This window comes from Phalangium opilio, unplaced genomic scaffold (assembly GCF_054372755.1).
Source record: "Phalangium opilio isolate 3A_F unplaced genomic scaffold, DU_Popi_V2 ptg000329l_1, whole genome shotgun sequence".
In the NCBI taxonomy this organism is placed as follows: domain Eukaryota; kingdom Metazoa; phylum Arthropoda; class Arachnida; order Opiliones; family Phalangiidae; genus Phalangium; species Phalangium opilio.
The window spans coordinates 7,992,986-8,018,377 of NW_028324226.1; the positions used below are offsets into that span (position 1 = coordinate 7,992,986).

General features: G+C 35.1%; 3 protein-coding genes across 4 annotated transcripts in view; 1 reads left to right on the forward strand and 2 right to left on the reverse strand.

Moving 5' to 3' along the window:
- Nucleotides 1-2,419, reverse strand: part of LOC149610653 (uncharacterized) — a 30,683-nt gene extending 28,264 nt beyond the window's left edge. The window contains exon 1 of the mRNA XM_089859697.1: nt 2,303-2,419. The gene's annotated coding sequence lies outside the window, so the exon portion shown is untranslated. The remainder of the gene's footprint in view (nt 1-2,302) is intronic.
- A 169-nt stretch (nt 2,420-2,588) lies between these two features.
- Nucleotides 2,589-14,516, forward strand: LOC149610656 (cell adhesion molecule Dscam1-like). Its single transcript, XM_089859560.1, has 18 exons — nt 2,589-2,943; nt 7,013-7,309; nt 7,371-7,490; nt 7,536-7,724; nt 7,807-7,954; nt 8,011-8,159; nt 8,891-9,193; nt 9,267-9,386; nt 9,996-10,317; nt 10,383-10,531; nt 10,645-10,776; nt 10,855-11,019; nt 11,093-11,163; nt 11,220-11,562; nt 11,922-12,110; nt 12,170-12,334; nt 12,961-13,237; nt 13,372-14,516. Exons 1-18 carry the CDS (start codon nt 2,799-2,801, stop codon nt 13,400-13,402), a joined length of 3,315 nt encoding a protein of 1,104 aa, XP_089715686.1. The 5' UTR covers nt 2,589-2,798; the 3' UTR covers nt 13,403-14,516.
- A 1,629-nt stretch (nt 14,517-16,145) lies between these two features.
- The window catches only part of LOC149610657 (potassium voltage-gated channel subfamily KQT member 1-like), a 76,606-nt gene continuing 67,359 nt past the window's right edge, over nt 16,146-25,392 (reverse strand). For both annotated transcript variants that reach the window (XM_089858708.1, XM_089858707.1), the window contains exons 9-12: nt 21,959-22,032; nt 20,572-20,699; nt 20,138-20,234; nt 16,146-20,074 (exon numbers count right to left, since the gene is read on the reverse strand). In XM_089858708.1, coding sequence (XP_089714834.1) covers nt 19,262-20,074; nt 20,138-20,234; nt 20,572-20,699; nt 21,959-22,032 — 1,112 coding nt within the window. In that variant the 3' untranslated portion in view covers nt 16,146-19,261. The remainder of the gene's footprint in view (nt 20,075-20,137; nt 20,235-20,571; nt 20,700-21,958; nt 22,033-25,392) is intronic.

Genomic DNA, 25,392 nt, shown 5'->3' on the forward strand with positions numbered 1-25,392 from the left:
TCTTCATATTTACTTTTATGAAGTGCTTCTCAATATGAGATAAGGTCTTTTGTGAATACTATATAATTATGACCATGGAGCCTTAAACTATTAAAACTATAATAACTGACAATCCTGAAATATTTTTCAATAAAAAATGTACTATATTTGACAGCATATACTTCAGAAGAATGCCTATTATCAACTTATCACAATTAATGGACTTTATGGAGGCTATGATGATTTTGAATATGGGTGTGATGTCAATTGACGATAAGGTGGTTGAATGTCATGTGCATAATATCTTTTGAACTAATCTAAGCTTTGTCTATGAAGGGATTTCCACACTAAACCTGTGGCTTGTTTACAGGTGGGCCCTTCAAAATGCATAGAGGGCCGGTGGTCACAGATTCAAAATCTGAGAGAGGGGTAGCTCTCTTAGATAAGACTTCACACTGGATTTAATCAGAAGTGAGATGAGACCAGAAGTACTGAGCTAACCAAATTCTTCACTCGGCGAAAGTGAATATTCTTGATAACACACGAACGGTTGGCCCTCTGGTAGCGGTTTCTGAATTTTCCCTTCAAAACGTGAGACGCTCGTGGCGGTAGACGGCCGAACTAGATTCCAGCCAGGCGTCCGTGATCCGCGGCTTTAGGTTGAGGGGAAGGGGGTAGGAAATGTTTTTGGAACTCGACCAATGTTTTTCTCTCTAGTTTTAGCGCGTGGGAAGCGGCATAAAATCCTCATATTTGTTCACTAGTGCCAGGATCTACTATCAATGCTAGAGCCCTTCACTTCTAGTCTCATCTCACTTCTGATTTAATGTAAAAGGATGGTTTTCCGATTTTCGTATTGCGCTTAAGATTTTGAATTTAGATTGAATTAAGTCTTGAAGGTTAATAGAATAAAATAAAAAAACCTGGCAAGTATTACTAGTTATTAACTTTTTCTAAAGCTAAATAGTTTAATAAAGGATCAGAAAGTCTCTGTACGGATTTTGTATTATGTCATCTATCTATCTATGTTTGTCTAAGCGTTTTAACTGTATTAAATTACAAAGCACGTAAAAAAATTTAAATAAAATTTTGTCCATCATTTGATAAACACTGAGAGAGATTTTGATAGGGTAAAGACAGACAGGCGGAAATATGTATTTCACGATAAGCATGACCAAAACCCTAAAACATTACCCTGGATTAAAATCAAGATTAAACATTTTAAGTAAAACCATTATGGAATTGAAAAAAATAAGATCAAAATTGGTTACCGTGTATCTGCTTAACAGTAATAACCTAATAACATATTTCATTGTATTTAATTTGGAAGAATCCTTGTGAATTGACAAAAATGATGTAATATTTACCATAATTTTTCAAAAACACTATATGCCAAGCAAATTATCCATTCAAATTAAAAAGAACTTTTAATTACGGCGATGATGGGAATTATTTACTTCCTAAGGGTATGAAAACCATAAAGTCAATGACTGGTAATTTATTGATAACATATAACTTAAATTGTGTATGTAATAATACGCCTCTAGAATAGAATCATCACTAAAATTATTTCGTAATAAGCATAACGTCTTCTATTAGTTGATTGCCCCTTTTATTTTGTGTGTCAAACGTTAGACAAGGAAAATGTATGGTAAAATATAGTATTAAGTTCATTTAGGGCTCTAGGCACTTTAATTTCAATTTTAAATTCAAAAGTTATTGTTCAAGAAAAAAGGGTAAGTAAAAAATTAATAAATAATGCAAGTGTAAAGTATATTAAAAGTAAGAATTTAACAGGCAAAAATTCGTCCGTTTGAAATACTACTTTAAAACTAATAGATGAAAAACCCTTTTTACACTCTTGCGTATTTCTTAGACGTCCTAAGTCCATTTGAAACATTGTTTGGAATAGATTAAAAAGAAAGATTCTGGTTTTAAACATAGTGTGTTAATGCAAAGCCAGTCTCAATGCTTTAACTCGCTCTCTCCAAGCCCACGAAATAAAAATCATTTAAGAATTCTTTCACATACTTTAATTTTTTATGGTACTTAAAATGTTTCTTTAATTGCTCAAGATTCAAAGGATTTATTGAAAATCCCATTACAGAAGTACCAAAATGGAATTGTGATTATATTAATTATTCAAGGATTACAATTAAAAAATGTTCTGAAAGGCTTTTAATTTATAAGGCAGGAGATATTATTTATAAAACTATTTTACTCTTTTCAAAGGAGTTAAATCAGTATTTAGGACTTGTTAAAATAGAGGCATTGTTTTGTACGCTTACATTTTATAAAAATATTTCAAGCGGTTAAAAATTACAAAATAAGTATAATAACCTTCTTCCATATATATGCGGATGTTGTGATATTTACTTTTCCTTTTAATGGTCACGACAAGGCAACCGTTTTGTTCTGTTTTGCTTGCCTACTGGAAATATATTTTTATCGAAGTGCTGGTTCAAGATTTTAACCTTCCATCGTTATGAATTTCCGAGCATTAAGAACGTTAATAAAACGACGCGAACGCCACCGTACGAACAGTTTAAACAATCTAATAACCCATCCGTACGTCATTTAGGACAGTCTCCATTTAACGTAAAATCATACTTTTCGGCTCGCCCTGGTTTTTAACTAAAACGCATTATCTTGAAACTAACTCAGAATTAAATATTTGGTGTTAAACCACAAAGATTCATTATCCTTCGCATTCGCGTAGTAATATTCCAGCGTTCGGAACTATGAAGAAAAGGGTTAACGGTAAAACCAAGGGCGTAAATGCCGACAGAAGTTCTTGCTCTCAACAATAGAAATCGGCCATGCTAGACGTAGCTTCCTCGCAATGTGAAAGTGATTGCGCCGCAGCTTGTAATTATGGAAGCTGGCAAAGATGGTTCCGCTTATGGGGAATCGTTACAGTCATCTTTTACTGCAGTTCCGTTTTACCCTCTGTTTCCACAAAAGGTGAGTAACAACACCACTTCCGTCGTCACTATTAAACTTTCCTGATTAGTCCTCCGTAAACTCGGTTGAAAGGGTAAACGGTGAGGGTAGAGACTCTATCCGACACTACCGTCCTTAACTGTGCGAGATGATGAGGCCCTGATCTGGGGTTCCCATTTAGTCATACAATATACACTAGCATTTGGAGATTATCGATTTTTTTCTTTCTCATTTCAACCAGAAAGGCTTAGCGAAGTTGTTAACCCTTTCATTAGAAACATGCCTACAGTATATTTTAAATGTAGGTTTACCGTACTTAGTTTAAAAGAACAAAATATTTTTGTATTGTGTGAATACTTGTGCGTGGATGATGAAGCAATAAATTTGGAGTGTTGTTTGAGGACAAAATGTTAAATTTTAACTATAATTAAATATTAAGTATGCTTAGAACTATTAAAAAAGTTCATTAACTGAAGTAAAGATCGAAGTGTTTAATGACGATAAAACATTACAGTTGAATTGAAATTGTTTAAAATTTAGTTGACTATCAGCCATGAAAACCGTGGACAAGTATTCAATATTGTATAATTTTAAATAATTGAGTAAAAGCTGGAACCTGGTATATATTTTAAAATATTTAATTTCACTTCTAGTGCCTTTAATTACCTAGCTACTATCAATTTTAATTTCAAAATCGTGCTGTTTTATGTTAAGGATCGTTAATTTAAAAAAAAAAGAAAAAAAATCAGGAAGTTGTTATTTGTATGTTTGGGATTCACTTCTAATCATTGTAATCTCAAGTACAACAGTAAAGAAACTGATGTTTCATGGAACCACGAGGCAGCCCAGTGTCTCGAGACGAGAGTTAGGCCTATTTCCTTTCAAACTATCGAACGTAAAACTAACTAAAGTCACTGCATTTTTGTTCTCCAAAGTACACTTTCAAAGATAAATAAATAACTAACTAACTTCGCCTTAAAATAGAAGAGACCACTCATCCACTACCATATTGGGTTTCAATTACTACTTTGTACTATGGATCATTTCATTTAATTTATTTGAGCCCATATTCATATTTAACACCAGGAAGATCTTAATAAAACATTTCTTGGTACCTAACCTGGGCTTAAACATAGCTTACACCTAAAAGTCAGGTCACGGGGTCTTCGGGATCAAAACTTAATCCTAATAACGTATGTTATCCATGAATATATTTGTTTAGCCAAATTCTTGAAATGCCAATATTTAATATAGAAAATTAATTTATTATCGCTGGTAATTAACGGTTACGAATTAATATCATGAAGACTAAATCTGAGGACATGAAACATCAGCTTTGCTCAACTTAATAAATGTCTGTTTAATATGAATGAAAACGGCGAAAAAAATATCGTAAATAGTTACGATCCTTGTAAGCCTACAACCAGTTTAGTTGACTGTTAAATCACCAATATTATTGCACTAGAATGTGCCGGACTACACGTAAATAACTATGCAAAAGCTCTAATCGAAGACCAAAAAATACCCTTCCCTTTATACTAACCACTGACAGTTCATTACTAATGCCGAAAATTCCGAGAAAAAGAAAATAGTATTACAGAATAAATAATTAAAAATATTAAAGACCGACTTTCAGCGAAAAGGGTTCTGGCGAACTGAAAACCGAGCATCGAGACTAACAATGAAGCGACCGTGCCGATTTTCGAAGCCCCGGTGGGTCAAAAGTTGGAAGGGTTCTCGCTCACAAAAAGCCGTGCAATGTGGTTCTAGCGAACTGAAGATGAACAATAGAAATCCTTCTAAATTTATTTCCTCTCGAATTTTTGCTTTCCCCTGAAGGAAATTCTCTATTGAGTATCTTCAGTTCGCTAGAACCACATTGCTCGGCTTTCAGTTAGCTAGAACCCTTCCATCTTTTACCCCAGCGGGGATTCGAAAATCGGCACGGTCGCTCCATTGTTAGTCTCGATGCTCGGTTTTCAGTTCGCTAGAACTCTTTTCGACGGAAGTCGGCCTTTAAGAACTAAACGGACGTGGCTGTTTGGGCTAAGAAATAAATTAGAAACTGTTTCATACCTAAAGCCTGACATACTTAAACCGGCCCCCCTCACTACCCTGGTGTGCCAAAGTTCACACACACCAATGAACTAAGACAGACCTATCATTACCCCGAACTCAACCCGTAGCCATTATAACTAGGATAACTTTGAAAAAACTACTAGAAATATACAACATTGAAAGTTCAAGTGATTTGTCATGGATATACCGTTTACTTAGGGTTGGAGTTAAAAAAATATATATCGACAAATTGACTTAATAATCCTACGCACAATACCAGTTTTGCAAGGATGCGGATGACTTGACGAGGTCCTGTCTCCCTGCAATCCCAGGTAGCCCACATGGGATCTCAAATACGCGTACTTGAAACGGAAATGCTGGTAACTAAACACGCACGAAGTTCAAACCGAAGCCGAACTCGGGTAAAATTAAGTCTAACGCGGAGAAGAGTTCATGGTAGAGAGACAGCATAACGTTCTAAGCAAATAATTCGCGTTGCATTTTCAGGCACTACTTTTACAGCTTATGGCGAATTCCACTGGGTCCTCCCGGAGCGCTCCCATGGAGCAATAAAAATATGAGACCCTAATTACGGAAAAACAGTCTTTAACGATCCGGCAACTACTCCTCCCATGTTTATTGCTCCATGGGAGCGCTCCGGGAAGACCCAGTGGAATTCGCCATTAGTGATAGCGCAATTAATGACGTTTCATCAACTGAGGTGTGATCTTCTATCGGGAAAAAGCACAAGAGTGCAAGCGCAGTATATATATCATCTGTTTTTTTATATTATTAAGACGGAACATCCGGTATGTTGATCCAAAGACGTTATATTGGGCTTCAGAGTTACCAAAATTCTTTTTTTGAACTCCATATTTAAAGTCTTTGTTGTCCAAATACCGGCTGAACTGCTCTGTCTGGAGAAAACAAGGTGGTCAGAATACTAGACTTTATTTTACTCCCGATTTTTGAAAATAACCTGCCATCGAATATTTTTAATATAATAAGCTCGCAATCAGCAGGGAGATGAATAGGTCAAAAATAGGACTTCAGTTGATACACTTATCTTAAATTTGCAACTAAAGAGAGGTTCTAGTATTCTTGTCGTTATATCACACCCTCCTCCATGGTTCAGAAAGGTGTAATTGTTTTAAAGATGGTTTAAAACATCTTTCATGTACTAAAGTTGTTAAATTAATTACTTCAAATGAAATATCCTTACTGGAATTAATTTACATCTAGTGAAATATACTTACTTGAAATAATTTACATCTATTGAAATATACTTACTTGAAATAATTTACATCTATTGAAATATACTTGAATTAATCTAGTGAAATAAATGTTCGTTAGAAGAGTTCTAAAGTGCAAATGTACGTTAAGCCTAATAGAAAAGTGGAAATTGAAGAGCACGTGTGCGTTATCAAACGTGATTCTGGGTATATCTCAAGTCTATATGACTCTAGAAGATATCGTACCCATTTTTACCTCTCCAAGTGAAGAGGACTTCACGGAGAGGTATTACACTGGACGTGTCTGTCTGTCACCACGTTCTCAGTCTGCAAATCGGAGCAAACGTACTTGCTATATCCGGAACGCGTTCGCAGTTCCATTATAGTCCTTAGGGTTAACACGTACGCGGCGATCGGCTAGGGTTACGAGTAACGTCTAACCTCCCAATGGCAGCGCTTCCACCAAAGGTTCACGCAATTGCGGGTTTTCTTATCATTTTCAATGTTCCAATCACCTTGTATACCCTAAATTTCCAAAAATTTAATATTAAAAAGGCATACGCTAGAATTCAGAGGTCAACAATAGCAATGTTTAAAAGGATTTTAGGAATAACGTTTCTTAAAACGACTTAACTAATATTAAGGTAAAATAATAACGAGAAAAATAATATCAATTACATTTATTTATTTAAGAAAAACGTCTTGACTCAGAGAGATTTATTTTGGTTTCCTTACTTGTTCAGTCTATATCTTAAACTCTACTGTGTCCAATGGAATTGTAATTTATTTTATTTTTATAGCACTGGCTCCCAAAATCCTACAGAAGATTCAAGGCGCAGAACCCACTGCTTTAGCTAGAGGCAAACGTTTTCAAGTGTTTTGCACTGCCACCGAAGGTGATTTACCTTTGACGTTTCGATGGATGAAGAATGCTCAGTCGTTGGCGTCTTCGAGCGATATTGTTGTCCGACGCATTGACGACTATTCATCCAACCTCTTCATCGAGTCGGTGACCGAGTACCATTCCGGTAATTACAGCTGCGTTGTTTCCAACGCGGCAGGAATGGATAGTTATACTGTATCTCTTCAAGTTAATGGTAACATCGAAAATAATTTCCTTTACATTCAAAACCATACAATAATAAAAAAATATTTCAGTGCCTCCTTACTGGGTCCACCAACCAATAGATAGTTCATCCATATTCGGTGGAGATATACAAATACCTTGCGAGGCAGGAGGGAACCCTTCACCAAAAGTAGTATGGAAAAAGTCTAAAGGTACTTCTTGTTGTACAAAACGACACTTACTAAATGTTTAAAAAGTTGAACATCATTTAGATATGTTGTCGCACACGATACAAGACGTTTCTGACACAGGACGTTTCCGAGTTAATTCCGTTGGAACTCTCACCATATCCAGAAGTCAGAAGGAAGATTCGGGGTTCTATACTTGCGAGATTTCCAACGGCGTCGGACAAGGACTGCGAAAAACGGCTAAAGTTGATGTGTACGGTTAGTTTACCAATTTCATTTAGCGTTATAGACGTGGTTGTTGGAATATTGTATTTTAAGTAATATGTTTTTGTTCGTGTAGTTCCTCCGCAAATGGGTGAAAAGTTTCGGTTATTAACGGAAAGAAAGGGACAAAGCGTACATTTGACTTGCGATGTCATTGGCGATTTGCCCTTGAAGATAGAATGGAGAAAAGGCGACCGCTTGCTGAATCCACAAACTGACACCAAGTAATCAAGCTCAACATACAGAATTTTTCATTACCTGAATGAAACTTAATTTACAGGCAATCCGAAGTTGAGAAAGAAAACTCTTCAGGTATCAGTTCAATTTTTGAGATCTCTAATGTTGAAGCCGAAGACAGTGGACTCTACCGTTGCTTAGCGGAGAACTCTAGAGGTAGAGGGGAGACACAGACGCGCGTGGTAATAGTCGGTAAGAAAATCGATTACATAACGAAGTATAATTAGTAATTAAAAATCATGTGGTCTGAATCAAAAGAGTTGGCATATTTGTTCCCAATTTAAATTGCTATTTAAAAACGTAATTAATTGATATTAATTTGGAACATTTGAGAAATGACTCGCGGCGCTACTATCGCAACGTAAGCGAAGCTACATTTTAGATTTGATAACAACAATTGAGAACCCATTGCGGGGTATTTCTGCCAGAAACGTTTCGAAGTATGCTTTAATTATTTTACTAGTTTTATTTTACTAAACAATATGATTCATATTTAATATTTTTCAGCGATTCGCAGAATGTCTGAATCATAGTTATATCGATTTATATACGCTTCTCTCTGAAATGGATTTCGAAATCGGCTGAAAGCTGCGACGCAGCCTGAATTTTAAGAAAATAGAAGTATATGAATCTGGAATCACAATTTGGCTAATAGAATAGTTACAATATGAAGATTCCTTTTTCGTTGATTGTGTTTTACATAATTTGGACGCTTCGTTATCGTTACGTTAAAAGTAGGTTAAGTTCTAATGTTTCATTTTAAATAAGCCTATGCGGTTAACAACCATCGTGCGTTTTCGAGGGAGCGCCTTCCTTATCGATCGATCCACGGCGCGAACCAGAGCATGCTGGGAAAGGCGGGATTCAATCGAATATTTTCTATATTTTATATGTATAACAAAGTATTTTCATCCTTTCTTTAGCCGCTTTGGCACCGAAGATTTTGCACAAAAATCGTAACCAAGACGTGAAACTCGAGGTTTCGAAAGGTCACCGGTTTCACGAAGTTTGTACAGTTAGTTACGGAGATATCCCGCTCGCTTTCCGTTGGCTAAAGAATGGTCAAACACTGTCCACTAGTGTAGACACAACAATTAGGAGGATGGACGATTATTCTTCAAGTTTGATTATAGAGTCGGTTTCCGAATACAGCTCGGGAAATTACACTTGTGTCGTATCCAATGCAGCCGGCATGGATCGCCATAATTTTTACCTTCAAGTTAATGGTAACTTGTTCTTCATGTTTAGTTTAGGAAAACACTGTGAAACTTAGTTGAAAATATAGTTATATCTTGTTAGTTCCACCTTACTGGACAAGACAGCCAACTGACGTATCAGTTCTAGCTGGGGACGAAGTGGTACTTCAGTGTCAAGGAGGTGGAAGTCCTGCCACAAAAACAACATGGAAAAGATCAAATAGTAAATTTTGACCCAATTTATTCTTACGTTACGAGTATTGTTAGGCGTTGTATTACTCTTGTCTGAAGGTTTTTGATGGATTGTTTGAATTTGGTCATTTGTAATCATCAAAGAATTAAAATATTTTATTTACGATATATCCTTAGAAATAGCGTAAGGTTATATTTGCGTTTCATAATTTTGGGACTCCAAATACAATTTAGTGCTTGATTCAGTGTGAAAATATGAACTATTTATAATCAGCATATTCAAAGATATTAACTGAAATATATACAGGGTGTTTGTGAAAGGTCCATCAATAATGAAAGGGCGTATTTATTGGGCCATTTTGAGTCGAAAATGTTCTATGACATTTTTCCGTCCGGGCCACTGTTTTCAAGTTATGATTGGAGTAATTTACGGATGACCCCTTAAATTTAATTTAGAAATTGAAAGACAGCGCTAATTTAATGAAGGGGTCATCCCTAAAATATTCAAATCATAACTCGAAAACCGTGGCTCGGACGGCTAAATGTCATAGAACATTTTCGACTCAAAATGGCCCAATAAATACGCCCTTTCATTATTGATGGACTTTTCACAAACACCCTGTATATTATTTTAAAACAGATATTTTAACTGAAATATCCCACGATGTGAAGCCAAGCTCCATGATTAGAGTCGGTGAAGACGGTTCTTTAAGCATAATCAAGGCCAGGGAAGACGAAGAGGGTTTCTACACGTGTATCGTTAATAACGGAGTCGGTGATGGTTTGAGGAAAACGGTCAAAGTAGAAGTGCTAGTTCCTCCGCAAGCTAGTGAAGAATTTAAAATCATTTCTCAAAAGAAAGGTACTTCAGTTGAACTATATTGTAACGTTACTGGAGACTTGCCTCTACAAATTAGCTGGATGAAGGACTTTGAAGAGTTTAAGACTTCCCCCAACGACAGGCAAGACAAGCTGTGAATCAATCATCAATAATTTTAACCTCGAATTTTTCACTTTCTTTTCGTAGAATGTCAATAACTCAAACTGATATTGCAAGAAGCGTTACGTCAGTTTTAAAAATCGACAGTTCTACCACAAGCGACAGTGGAACATACACTTGCTCTGGTCAAAATAGCCACGGTCGTGGTGACACTAGATTTAGACTAACAATAATAGGTAAAAGTATTTAGGTCGCGTATTCATCACAAACAAGATTCAGATCACATTCAATCGTATATAAGATGTGTGTTTGAAAACGATTTAAAAAGTGTTATATATTGTCTGAATAGAGCCTCCTGGAAAGGTCCTGAAAGTAACCTTGCTCAATATTTGGAGCCGTAGTGCGCGGCTAAGCTGGAACGTTAGCTACAATGGCAATAGTCCTATTACTAACATTCTTGTCGAGATCAAACCTGCTTCGGGTACTATTATAACGTTGATTATTTAACCGTTTCTCAATTTATAACTGCTGTACCATTTACTTTGATTTTCGAGGATAGACGATTCCGGGGAGAAAATTCAACAAAGTATTAAACCGAATGAGCCTTCAACTGTTTTGGAGGAACTAGCTCCTGGCACATCCTACTATCTTTGGGTGCAGGCTGAAAATGAAGTTGGAGTTGGAGAAGCGTCAGATAGATTATATTTTACTACCATGCAAGAAGGCAAGCTAAAGTTATTAGTAAATCTAGGGCCAAATCTTAACTAGTGCTAATTCAAATTTATGTATGATTTCAGAGCCATCTCATGCCCCGGTTAATTTCAAAGTGGATTCGGTAAGAGCCAGATCTGCTCGGTTTTCTTGGGAGGTAAGACTTGCACAGCCTATTTTGTGCAGCACCAAAATGTTAACCAATTTGAATAGGCGATGAAGAAAGAACATTGGAACGGAATACCGTTAGGCTATTACTTGGGTTTCATGGAGAGTAGAAATAGTGGACAGTTTGCCTTTATAACTATCTTAAATCGTCAACTGCGGAATGAGACTGTTAAGACTTACTTATTGACCGGACTTGAGAGGTCTACCGACTACACTGTCGTTCTTCGAGCATTCAACAGCGCCGGAATTGGACCGTTGACAGATGCTGTAAAAATCAGAACTAAAACAGGAGTACCACCTAACACTCCCACCATCAAAATAATGTCTTCCAAATCCAACGACGTTGACTTTGCGATTTACCAAGAGTCTCAAGATGACGAAGTTGAAAGTGAGTATTTAATGAACATGTCCTTAGGTGTTTTTGAAATTCTTCGTCAAGTCAGGTCATAGATAGAGATGCTAGTGATACATAATATCTCTCTTCACTTTTTTGGAAGAATGGGTGCTGGTAGCAAATATCCCTTGATCCTATACTAAATGAGAATATTATTGGCTTTTGGTATAACAAAAAAATATATAATTTTTACACTTCCATCTAGTTTAATTGTATGTATAATGATACATGTAAAACCGCCAAATCGCCAATTTTGAACGTGGAGATAGATATCCTTTGTTTTGTACTAATGAGCAGCTGATATACGACCTCGACGATTAAAAAGTAATTCTAAAGTTTTCACCGTTTGACAGGTTACATATGTCATATTAAACGTCATCCTGGGAATTGGGAAGAAGCTCCATTAGTCGTTTCTCAACGTGGTCGTTATACAATTGGTGGTTTAATAGGTGACCACAAGTACCAAGCTTTTGTCACGGCAAAAAACACTTTCGGTGTTAGTGAACCCAGTGAAGAAGTGGCTTTTAAAACCTCTCCAGAAGGTATGGCGTAAAATGATTATGGCATTAAGTGAAATTTACCTTCATGATCTTATTAACAGACCCATTTGTCTTTGGCGACGAGGAAAGTGACTCCTTAATGGAAAGGACGTTTACGTTTGTGCTACCAACGGCTATTTCTTTGTTCATCATTGCAGTTTCATTTGTTACGTGCTGTTGCGTCTTATGTGATTGCTTTTGCCAAAAAAGGCTTCCCAAAAAGCAAGGTAAAGATTTTTCTCAAACATTTAACTTGGCATTTCTTAAAGAAAGGGTGAAAAGGAAAGATCAGGCGATTTCTTTTATCGACAAAACCAGTCTGCATAGTGAAACATCCAGAAAATAACTCCGAATGATTTTAAAATTAAGTTTAGGTTGAGTTTTCATGGATAATTTGAAATAAGTACATCCGACCAATCACACAACGCCCTGCCTTCCTGTTAACAAAATAAACGTTGTACGTTTTATATCTCGCGCCACGATTGTCACACTCCGGGCAATTTTTAACAAATCTCGTGCCAAACGTCATTCGGCATGGAGCGTGCCACGAGAATTTTGTTAACAATAAGGCATTCCGTTACGCAATTGGTCGGATGAGCTAATTTCAAATTACCTGTGAATTCTCAAACTAATTTGAATTGAAAAATCATTTGGAGGTATTTCCTGGTAGTTTCACTTTGCAGATTGGTTTTATAATTAGTAGAAGAATCGATTAAAAATCACTTGGTTTTTCTTTTACATAAGAGAAAAAAGCTTATCATCGCAGAAGAACCATTCCGTATAAACGTTAACAGAAATATTTTTGTTCTGGAATTATATTATACAAACCTTCACTTTGCTTTTTGAATTGTAGACGGAGTGGCTGTTCGTGACTTTTCGTATTGCGCACCAGCCAGTTGCAGTAGATCCGAAAGCGGCTACTACCCGCCATTACAAAGGGCGTCCTTACCTAGAGGCAGCGTTGGCTCTCAATCAGGATTAATATCCGCCAACCGTTCAGTTTACAATGAGCCTCGTAACTACAGTCCTTCAACGGAAGACGGAGAAGAACCTAAGTACGAATGCGTCATGGAAGAAATGAAAACATTTTTACAACCTCAGTGCAAAACTGGTTCCGGATCATCTAAAAGGTAACTGTATATAAAACGACATAGGAAAGCCCATAAAAATAATTGAAATTAGACTTACTTTACAAATAATTCAAATATTTACGATCCAAAGTTTCACTTGAAGAATCTGAACTAAATAATGCCTTTCTTTTCAGATCGAGTAAACACGCGCCTGTGCCAACATGATTGTCATTAACAAACTTGTTCTAGAAATGACTCCGATGCTCTCGGAGCATGTTTTTATCATTAGTTATAACCTGTTAATTCGTTATCAAACTTTGCTCGTGCAGGGGCAAGAATATTAAGAAAGACAATTGGTGTAGAGTACAATCGCGGTAGACCTCTTCTGAGGTCCAGGGTTGTTTTGAACTGAGCATCAATTTCCATAAACCTTTGGCGAAAACAAAGATCGTGTTCTACGTTAAATCGTATTCTAAGACTAACTTCTTCGTGGAAAGGTATCTAAGAATTGTTATATTGTATAAATGGGAAATTATATAATAACGGTAATTAAACATTTTGTGTAATTTCAAGCTTAAGTTTGTATTGTATAATTTAGGATAAAACCCAGACCCGATTGTAAAAAAAAACATACTCAAATACAAGGGTGCTAAAAATATTTCTAAAACTACACTGTACTTCGATAACCGATTTGAGATAGGCCAAAATTTGCGAGTAATACTTTAAAAGAGCATCAAGTACATCACGGTGGTTTTGTATAATCAAATGGATTTGTCTTTTTGGGCGACAACCAAACATGGTAGTTTTTTAAGCGTAGTTTTGCCCAAACAGAAATACTAAATGACGCATCTGATATACCGTGATATTGGGTCAGTTATCATAAATACAGTACATGAAAAATAATCATGATTACTACTTAACCATATTAATAAGAAAACCCATAATATTTTGAAAAGTCAAATGTTTTTCCTTAATTACTTTATATTTCGTCACGTGAATCGAAACGATAACCATTTCTGCAAAGAAGTTATACTTCACCAAAATGAGACATACAATGTTTTTAACAGCCAGAAATAAAATTATAATTTGCTTGTCTCAATGCTTTGACAAAAAATGCTAAAAACTTTGGGCAAAACGTTGTTCGGAAAAATTCTGTCGTGCCAATTTGCGTTCTCGTTCCGGTTTTAGAGAAGAATTTAAACACTGTTGACTATTATCTTACCTTGTATGCCAGTACTTATTGTTCCATTGTATTATGACAAATATTTACGAAATTCCAAAAAAAGCACCGACCGTTTTCAGAATTAACTAATTAAATAAAAATTTAAAAATATGAAACATCTGTTTTATTCAAATCTCTGGGACAAAGAGTCGATATTTTGAACAATGAAGCAATGAATCGAGGGAAGATTCTTTCACGAATGATAGATATCTCGATCACATTTTTCATTGTCAAGTCGTGCAAACAAAGACAGAAACAAATCAAAAGTGGTTATAAAGCAAAACGTAAATTGATAGGTGGGCCTTGATTATCGGTAAGTCAAGATTTTTACTGGATTACATCGTATAAATTATTTTTTTTTATTGTTTGTAGTTTATACTGTTTATCTTAAACGGTATTACTATTGCACGGAGAACTAAGGGGAAAATAAACTTCAATCAACGAAAGCATATTTCTTCTCTTTAACTAATATAACTTATCGGTAAAATATGAACTTTGAAACTATGCTTTTACCATTATATCATGAGATTGTGCGCTAAATCGTACTGAGTCAACTGTCGTACTCAATAACGTAGCCCTAAGCAAATCCGCTCGTGTACCCTTTAGAAGTACCAGCTGCTTTTTCAACCAATTATGCCTTCCACGTTGAAAATGACTCCCTATTCGAAGCATGGAAGAAAAAGGACGCTTGTCATAATATTTTAATGGTGTTGCACCTGACAATTTAGCTCATACCTCCGTAACTAAGCATTGGTGACCGCATCTTTTTCGAACTATTCACTCAGTTTAACCATGAATCTTAATTACCACTACCCTCCCCTTTCTATCATATTACTTAGTGATAGGTGGTACTTTTTTATACTTACATTAGGTTTGCGTTCAAAATACAAGAAAATGAAAGAGATGAAATCAAATTGTTGACTTCCGAAATTGTGAGCTTCTATGGTGCTGCTTTCCCCCGTTGTTGGTGTTAAAGTGGAACTTGATGATAAGTTTATAAGCATAAATATTTGTTCCCATAATAAATATCACTGGGGAAATTATATAACTAAGGCTGTAATTTAATTAAGGTTAACTGAAAATATTTACATATATAAATTAAATTAATTAAATTAATTGTAGGCGAGGATGAGTCGAGTTCATGAACCGTCAATCATGATGCCCAAAACTAGACTGACTCTTTGTCTTAACCGCAAATAGGAAGCTCACCCAAGAATAGGATATAGCTAGTAGGGCGCCACAGGTGGGTGATTTAAATATTAGGTCAAAGTTCATTTTCTCACAATATTGTTTCAACAATCCTAGGCTGACGAAGTTTTTGGGCTTTTACTTTTAAATTTCTTTGACCTAGGCTTAGTGCTACTTTGGTGATTCGAGACTTCTTTGTCTATTATAATTAAAGGTTCTGAAATATTTAACTAAGAAACTTATTTGGGAATGTTTAGTAGATAATTCCTATTTTACCATGGTCCTCACTCCTCGTCTGAAAACTCTATCACTCCCTAGACGCGTAGTCTACTTACAAAAAGTCTAGGAACTTAACTTGCGTCATAAGCACTAAGCTCCTCCTATTCTGAATAGGTAGTCAAACTAGTCATGTCAATTAATAAATTCATTGTTTGACCCTAAGAAAACCCTGAATATTTATGAGGTGCGTGATAAACGGCCAAGGTTTTGTAATACAACGGCAATGGTCATGCGATTTGAGCATTAAGCATCATCTGAAACAATAAATACAATCATTTAATAGATAAACAACTGGTTTATTTTTTTTTTCTTCTCCAGAGGAATGAATGAAACAATTTTCAGCGCGTTTCCAAGCTTTTTTTTAAATGTAAAGGGTAATAATGTCATTTCGAAATAGTTTTCAATAATATGTTTCTCAACCTATAGTGGCTATTATTATCCACTCATTAAGGTTTGAAATGATTATGCTAATGATTTAAACTATAGAATTATAATTCTTTTTATGATCCGAGTAATATTTTTAATTCGATTTTAAGGCAACGTTCATTCTGCTTTTGAAAAACATTCCCATATTATACTTTTTTTTAGCGGTGATCATCGGGTATGTATTAAATTAACTACTCCCTTAGAGATCCTCGAAAAACTGTACATGACTAGGTTATTAATTAATATTGTTTCATACAAAATAAAAATTGACATTTCCTTACATATATTTACAAGGCCAAAATTTTAAGTCAATTAATTACTACGCGAACTCAATTAAACATAGTCTTTCACGGATTATGATGATGATGTCTGTTAATTTATCGGTATTTAAAAGAAATTTTTACACCTCGTGACCTCAATAGCAACTTAAAGCGAATCTCTCCCATAAAACTTGCCCAATTCGTCTCACTTCCCTGTTCAGCGTACAACCGTAATATGATACAAGTCTCGTCATGACCTCTTCGCAATGTCCTTACAAACATACATCTTTCGTAACCCATCGGTAAATTATAGGGCAGAGTCACGCTTGAAGCTACAGTTATAATTAAATACAGATGTCTGTTCAATTCAAGTCAAATATTTGAAACTAGAAAAAAAATAATTAAAATTCAATCTAAATAGCCTGTATTTAAAAGGTAAATACGATTTATCCTGCGAATAATTTGGAATTTCAAATATTTGGGCTTGTTTTTGGTTATATTTAATACATTATTTATCAATGAATTTTGTGTGTCGTGGCAACCTTTTTGTTATTCTAAATTTTAAACGTGCACTTCATCGTTTGAAAATGTTTCAATATTATAGAATATTTTGCAGTATTTTGTTTGCTAGTCGATTTCACTAATTATTATTGTTTATTTGGAAGATCACTCTCGTGTTTCAAAAATATTTAATGGTTATTATATAATTTCGAAACTATAATTTGTCTACTTTTCCAAAGAGTTACATATTATTTTATACCGTTAGAGAACTTCCAATCGTATTTTTCAAAACTTTTGTTAAATTTTTCAATTAGAATATTTCCTTTTCATCACTGATTTTATTTATTATTATTAGGATATGATGAAAACCGAGTCTAATTATTTAAAGTGATTGTGACTTTAATTTCAGATTTAAGCAAATAATAATTTTTTCTTAATTTAAATTTTTTAATATAGAAAAATGTTTTAAATCATGGTGTTGAACATAATTATTACTGAGATGTTAAGGACGTATGTCACTACCACTTTAAACTAAAGAAACTAAATATAAATAAAATAATTAAGTTTGAGGACGGTCAATATTTGCAAAATAATATTAAATCCAATTAAGTTTAATTATTATCCGTTATTATGTTTTACGAATTTCAAAATGTATTCTTCTATTTTGAAGCTATAATTAAATATTATTTAGCGATTAGTTCCTATTAACCCTTAATTATGTTGAATGTGTCTATAGCCGCTATAGCTAATTTTCATTTATGTTAGTAATTCTCGGTATTTTTCGATGATATATTATTCATATTAATTTGGAATAGTAGTAGCAATACCGTTTATTCGAATTTTGTAAAATTATTAGCTGGTTTCTTAATATTTTAACTCGTTTTGTCTAAGGAAGGAATTTTTTTTTAAAGTTAAAGGTGCAGTCATGTGCAGATATATTTGGTTTTACCTCCGTTATATACCAGTGCTTAAAAACAGCACCATTTTTTGTTTTCTTTGCTTATCTAAAGTTAATTTGTTAATTTCTGATTTTGATATTTCGTTCAAAACGAAGTCTGTACATAAATGTTCCCTACAGCTTATTCTTGAGAGAGGGAGAAAATAAAACCGTAATCTCGGCTTTGATATTCTGTAAATATTTCAATCTTATAAATTTTTTCTGCATTTTTTTTTATATTATGGGTATATATAATTTTATTATGTACACCGTGTTTAAATTTATTTTTAATTTTTATTTCTGTAAAATATTTTATTATATTGTTGACGCCTCTATATTTCATTATTTCGTCATGTTATTTGGTATCGCTTTTGATTCTAGCTATAAAATGCCAGCCACCCGTTTAGCTTCACGAACTCGTTTTCTTTGTTATATTATAACCAATTTCTCTCCTCGATATTTGTGATATTTGATTCTTTTGTATTAAGGCATTTGAATTTTAAATCGTTCAGAGTTGAGTTTTTTTCCTTAAATAATTTTAAATATTATAACTTATACCTTAAATTATCCGTCCACAATATGAACTATATCTACAGCTATTTACGTATAAATCACGATGGTCCAATGGCAGGGATAAACGTATTTTCTACGGGACCCAAATGCTGTAAACACTCTGCAGAAATAGCTCTCATGGACTGATTTTAAAATTACTAAATAAAATAAGTAAAATACAGTAATGCCGAAATTCCCAAACAAATTGAATGAGCCATACATAATCTATTAAAAAAAATCAAGTAATTGTAACTATTGCCATGAATTACTTTCATTTCATCAATTTATAATATGGCAGATCCGCTAATGTCAAGTAATTTAAAATTAAGTACACGACTTAGTATACTCGCTGAAATTTAAACCTATTTTCTCCCATTTTTTTTCATGATGTTTGGGGGAACCTATCATTTATATATAGAAAGACTAAAAAAACGAAACCCAGAACGATTAAATCCTCCACATCTGATTACACGCATATTAACCCCTCTTAAAACGCGGCCTTCTAGTCAAGTCTTTTATACATACGGTAGTTTATAGCTATATTTTGACTAACTATGTAAGATAATTATTCCTTGGAGACTTCACGTTCGTTTACGAGTTTGGTGCCCATCTTTTCGGGTGAGTGGAATCCTTAGAGTATTATACGCGCTAAGACGAGACTCGTTTGGTAAATATATAGCGTTCGCAACGGAACGGTGTACGAACGGATGGGTCCCGGATTACGCTTGCAGATCTTGAGGCCTGAGAAGAGAAGAGTTTTCGGAGGCAACGACGGTCACCGTGCTCAACGTGCAGTCCGAATCGACGGATCCCGCGTCATCTCTCAGAAGAGCCGAAATCTCCCCGTCCTCGCCGGCCCCTTCGTTGAAATCTCCGTCGCCTTCCTCGCTAGCCATCCCTAAAGACTCTACTTCGGTGGCCAGAGTGCTTGTCTCCGAGGACGCAGCGTCCAAAGAGTCGACCGAAGAGAGAGGTCCACTCTTGCTTCCGAAATGACTACCCTCGGTTTCGATTTTAATGCTGGGCGTACCCGCCCGCAGAGAGGCCACGCTCGGATGGTGCATAGGAGGGTAATGTTCGGAGACCTGGGACGGCGCCGATGTATCGAGGGAATGTCTCAAAGTCACTCTTTTCTTCAAACGTTGCCCCAGGTCCGAATTGCCGCGCTGCACGCAAGGTCGCTCGAAGTTCTTCGAAACTGGAGTGTTCGGTTCGCTTGATTGTTTGTCCACCAATATTGATTTTGGTTTTGGCAAAGACGCCCCGGTGCCCGTCGGGGGGTGAGTTGGTGGCGGCGCGTTTCCCGTAACGTTGCTAGAGACGCTGGTCGACGACGTTTGAACTGTCACGTTCCCATTTCCGGCCGTGGCTGGTGGCGGCGTCGGACTGGCGCTGGGAGCTAGAGACGGAGGCGAGTGAGGTCCCGTTGGTGAAGACGTTGTCCACGCTAAGGAAGCGATCGTGTTCAGTCGAACCCGATCTTCGATGTACATTTCCATCAACTGATCCAACTTGCTTTCCAAGTCTTCCACCTGCAAGTTAAACGTCATCGAGTATTATTTCACTAATTATATATTAGCACAATTAAAACTAACCGTCCTTTCTATTTTAACTATCCTGGAAGCGAGAGAGATTTTAGAGTCGTACACGTCTTTTGCCTTCGAGCCCGCTTTACCCAGAATTTGATCGAGCCTGAAAATATAAAGCCTTTCTTGTTAGTTTTGAATCTCTCAAATACAGTTGAAAAAAATAGAAGCATGAGCAGCTTTATGTCAAAGAACGGTTAACAAAATAAACATCACTAAATATATTACGTGCATTGTATAGAAGTAAATACAACTCTTTTCAACGTTACTTATAGACTACGATTTCGCGAAAACATATTTTATTGCTGTAACGTTTTTTGAGTTATTGGCTGCCTCTGTTTGATCTAAATTTCAAGTTCAACTTATCAGATTTCGCGATATAATTATACTGATCCAATTTACGCTGGTTGTAAGTCGAACCTAGTACTTGAAAATTGTCTCACCTAGATTGTACGTTCTTCGTTCTGCCTAAGAGATCAACATGGCCCGCGGAATACTGTTCTATCACATCCTTGACGTCGTAAGGCTTCAGAGCCTCCTTAAATTTTCTCCTCGCGACGAAATACTTAATCTAAGAGTGTAAAATCCAAATTTAAGAATATAATACAATTTGTTTAATTATACTGAAAATATCATATGCCTGTTGAGTAGGTAACTTTGGTATGTTATCGATTGGGCGTGTTACCAAAACAGCATTGTCCAAAACGGCTTTTTCATAAAAGCGTTTGCCATTATAGCTATTTGTCGTTTTAGCGCATTTTGATTACAGCGTTTATATCTTGAGCGTACGGAAGTACGCCTTTTCCAAAATATTGTTGTTTATCTTCATTAACTTCCCAAAATAATATGCCTTTTCCAAAAAATTATATTTTATATTTAGTTCCGATATAACATTACTCCTTTTTGCATAATATTGTTCTTTGTCCTATATACTTAATATAATAGAGATTTCCCTCCCTATCAATCACAGTTTGGGCGGAAACAGCAACCGCTGTTTTGGGAAATAGCGCTGTATTGAGAAACGCGAAAACAGCAACCGCGGTTTTGCTTCCACGAGGTTTTGAAAACCGCTGTTTTGGGAACCGCTTTATTCCAAAACGCTCTTTTGAAAACCGCTCAACTACCCGTGAACCTTTAACTTTGACGGTAATCATTTGAACTACATCTTGAGTTGTATAATACATTACCAAACCCTTTTTTATCACTAAAATCTGGCACTTTATCTATTTACCACTTGGCTGTTATTATCCTCAACTGCACTTTTTATTATGATACTTTGTTTGACGCCTAAAGGTCAAACCGGGATGCTTTGGGTTAGGACCAATCAATGGACCATACACGTCTTACGGTAGAAAGAGGAAAGAAAAAGATTGCGCGGCTTTTCTCCGAGGTTGTTAGTCGCATTCCTTCGATTTTCTCTTTTTTGATACAACCACTCTTCTGAAGTTGCCGAACTTATTCGCCTTCATTACTCCTCTGGGTTCATACCTCACACCATTCTAGGCTGATTTGATCGTGCTTCGAGGCCTTCATCAACGTATTCCCATAAGACTCGAGAAGCTAATATATTTCTTTCTAAGTAGTTCTTTCATGCAACTGCGCGTCTCGGTTTGCTCGGAGAATCCCAACAAAAACAGATTTTAAAGGGAGTTTTTCGAAAAAAAAAGGGTTTTCGGATGATTTAATAAGCCCTATATGTCTAAATTTCTAATGGCCTTCTTGAATATTTGCCTAAAATTGCCAACCTTCATTTACCTGTAATGTATCTCTTACATTATTTTAAATAATATTACTATAATATTTTAATATTAAACATATTTTTTCACTGACTTTTCTCAAGGAACGGATGGCGTTTTTATGCTGCTTAGTAAGAACCGTGTAGCGTGGCTCTTCAGGTTCTTCATCTGCAAAAGAGACAAAAGTGCAACTTAGTATTAGCACTAATGCTGACGAAAGACATTCCTGTTAGAATTAATCAAACGTATATATTAGAACAACAGAACCATATAAACCGCACCAAGGTAAAGCATACACTGACATCAATAGGAAAATTCACACTTTAAAAATGATGGAATGAAAAATGGATCAAGTGTTTTTTATCGATTCTTATACTAATTATAAGACCGATATGCGTAGTGAAAAATTCACCTTCGAATTATTTAAAAACTCAAACTAGAATGAAAGTTCAAGACAGTTTGAAATCCGACCAATCACGTAACGCCGTACCTTCATGTTTTAAGAGAATTCCCTTGGCGTGCACTACTTCCAACTAATTTGAATTTTAAAGTCATTCGGATGTATTTTCTGGATGTTTCATTAGGCTGATTGGTCTTATAATTAGTAGAAGCTTCGTCTTTTTAATTACTGATTCAACATTTGAGCCTTCATTTTCTCCAAGTTTTTTTTAGAGTTAAACAAATATGATGTCAAATTCTTTGTTTCTTGATTCGGTCTATATGGACTCAGCTTGGTAGTAAGCGTTCACTGAGATAAAAAAGCAATAATGATTCTCACACAGGCAAATTGAAAATGCTTAGTATAAAAACATGCCCAGAACGTGTCAAAATGGTAAAATAGTTTATAAGGATGTGAAATTGAACATCATGGCAATTGTATGAAAGCATGGATGTGGATTAAAAGAATTATTTTGCATTCCGTCGCTTTAAGCCGCACTCAATATTTAAACACGTTCAAATAATTTTAAATCATGAGTGACATAGTAACCATAAGTGTGGAAAGAAGACTTTGACAATTTGCTATAACTATCGTCAAACCTAAACTTCCAAATCTTTCGATTAAGTGTACTGTACACATTTCAAAGAATTATCGAGAAATCTATTTTTCTATCTTAAAGTAAGACTTCGATTGTAAAAATGATCTAATCAAAACGTGAACATATAATTAAAAATCAGATACGAATGTAATCAAAATATGACCCAAAATAAATTGTAATAAAAACTGATCAGATATAGCACAAATTTGATAAAACATATCATAAAACAATTTCTAATATCATCAGGACCATATTACCGTAACTTTTATAGAAAACGCTAACTTAATTAGATCTGATCTACTTTGGATTGTGATAGCACTGCTTGGGTCTTTCATAACCTTTTCTCAACTGAAACCATTCCCAATGGCTTAAAAATTGCTTGATCACACTTATTGTTACTACATGTCACCTTGTGTATTAGAATCAAAACAACTAAATGTTTAGTCCCAAATTTTAATTTTTTTGAATAAAGATATCGCAATATTAATTTAAAAGTGTCGGTTTTATGTATAAAAATATTCAGTTCCTGTTAGTTTGATTTTGTAACAACCCTTGACTTGAAATTAACTAAACGTACATATAATAAAACATGTTTTAAATCGAATCATTGATAAATGTTTTTTATTTGCCGTTAATATTTGCTCCATGACTTTACGAGTCAAGTATAGTTCTACGTAGAGAAAATATAGCGAAGAAATATGTGATATAATATTCCAAGCCTGGTAATGAAAAAGTGTATCGAATTGTGCACGTGGTATATTATTTTCCGAGTAAGCGATTACTCGCATATTTCTGTTAATTTCTTACTTGCTTCGTGTCTAGATTTTATCTTCGTTTATATCTTACCGCAAACGGCTGCAGGGGGACTGTCCCGTCGTACTTTGTGAAAGAAATTGCTGCAGAAACTTCCCCTTCTAGAGCCCGGTTGAGCTTGTGTCACTACAGTTTTGTGTACGATTGTTTTTTTTTTGCGATTTTACGTGTTTTTATGCAATTTATCAATTTTGAATAATTTTTGTTGGTAAATTTTGCGTAAAGTTTCGAGATATTTTCGAAGAAGACGAACGGTACATACGACGGACATAAATGGAATAGAAATGAAACGGAGGAAAATGGAAAGAAAACGAGTTACATCTATATAGTAAATTTAGTAAAAATTGGTAGTAAAGTTTAACTCGTGCGTTTATTAAATTATTTACGGCCAATTAAGAAACCACCAGATAACTTTGCGTATCTTTAGTAAATTATTTTACTAATTTTTTAAAATGCAAATTATAACTGAAGTCCGATATTATAAAGTTTTTTAACATTTGCATTTCGTACACTCAAAATCGAAAGAGTATGTCAGAGGATTCGCTTTGTGAGAAAATCAATGAAGATTCCATGCAAGAGCTAGGGTGAAAACACCAAGCAGGTAATTAAAATAATATTTTTTTATAATAATGAAGGTTTGCTGGGTAGGGTATGACCTTCTTATTGTTCAGTGTGTTTGTATTGTTTTCCGAATTATTGATAATGCCTTCAAAAATTAAAACTTATTTGATACTATAATAGACCAAGACAACACGTTATTGGGAAAACATTATCTCAAGGTGCCTTCGGGGGAGTGTCATAAGGTGGTGAAACGCAAAAATAAGTTTTGATAATTTAAAAGAAAATTCATATGTATTTAACTCTCAATAAACCAAACCGTGGAAATTTTGTCTCCAATGATTTACTAGTAATTAGATTTAGAATTTAAAAACATTGGTTTTTCTCAAACGTTATGTTAATTGAAAGATAATGAAAAGGTCTAACGGGACATGTCAACTCGAATAATAACCACCTTATTTAACCAAATCCAACTAGCTAAGTTTTGCGTTTCACCCATTCCATTATGAAATGTAAATTTCTGAAAAAAATACAGTGTTTGAAGTGTTACCGGGGTAGATTGACTTGGAATGGAAAGGGGGTCAAAAAGGAAACGGTGTAGCATTGAGTATTTTTTTTTGTTAAATATAGGGTTTTTCTGACCTTGCAGTAATTCTGGGGCGTGTTTAGAGGCTGGAGAAAGGGCAATGAAAGGCGGATTAATCAACTCCTTCTGTAGCATGTAGCAAAGACCAAAGGGTGTTGGATCATCAACCTCGTCATAGAAACCTTCGGCCCGTTTTTTATATTTAATTTCCCCACGGTTTTAGGTCATTTTCGGTTTTGTTTTAGTAAGTCGATAATATTTGGTTTTCGTAATCGTGTTCGGGTTAGAAGAGAGAGAGAATCGACAGAGAAAATGTCGGGACAAAAAACCACATGAAGGAAAAATTCAGAGAGATTTTTCGAAAAATACCATCATGCACATTTTTTACGTCATGAGAACACGCATTCGAAGAAATAGACCACCAAAGAGATCCAATAATACGGAGCGAAAAAATAGAAATAGAAAAAAGGTACACAAAGATTTGACACAAAGTAAGAGAAATCAAAGCTATACTAAGACGCTAAGAGTGAACAA

Bases quoted from the DNA above. Each gene is read 5' to 3' on its own strand.
- LOC149610656 (XM_089859560.1), top strand. From the start codon at position 2,799: ATGCTAGACGTAGCTTCCTCGCAATGTGAAAGTGATTGCGCCGCAGCT. The intron at 11,563-11,921 runs GTGAGTATTTAA...ACCGTTTGACAG, and splicing joins TCAAGATGACGAAGTTGAAA to GTTACATATGTCATATTAAA. The intron at 13,238-13,371 runs GTAACTGTATAT...CTTTCTTTTCAG, and splicing joins GGTTCCGGATCATCTAAAAG to ATCGAGTAAACACGCGCCTG.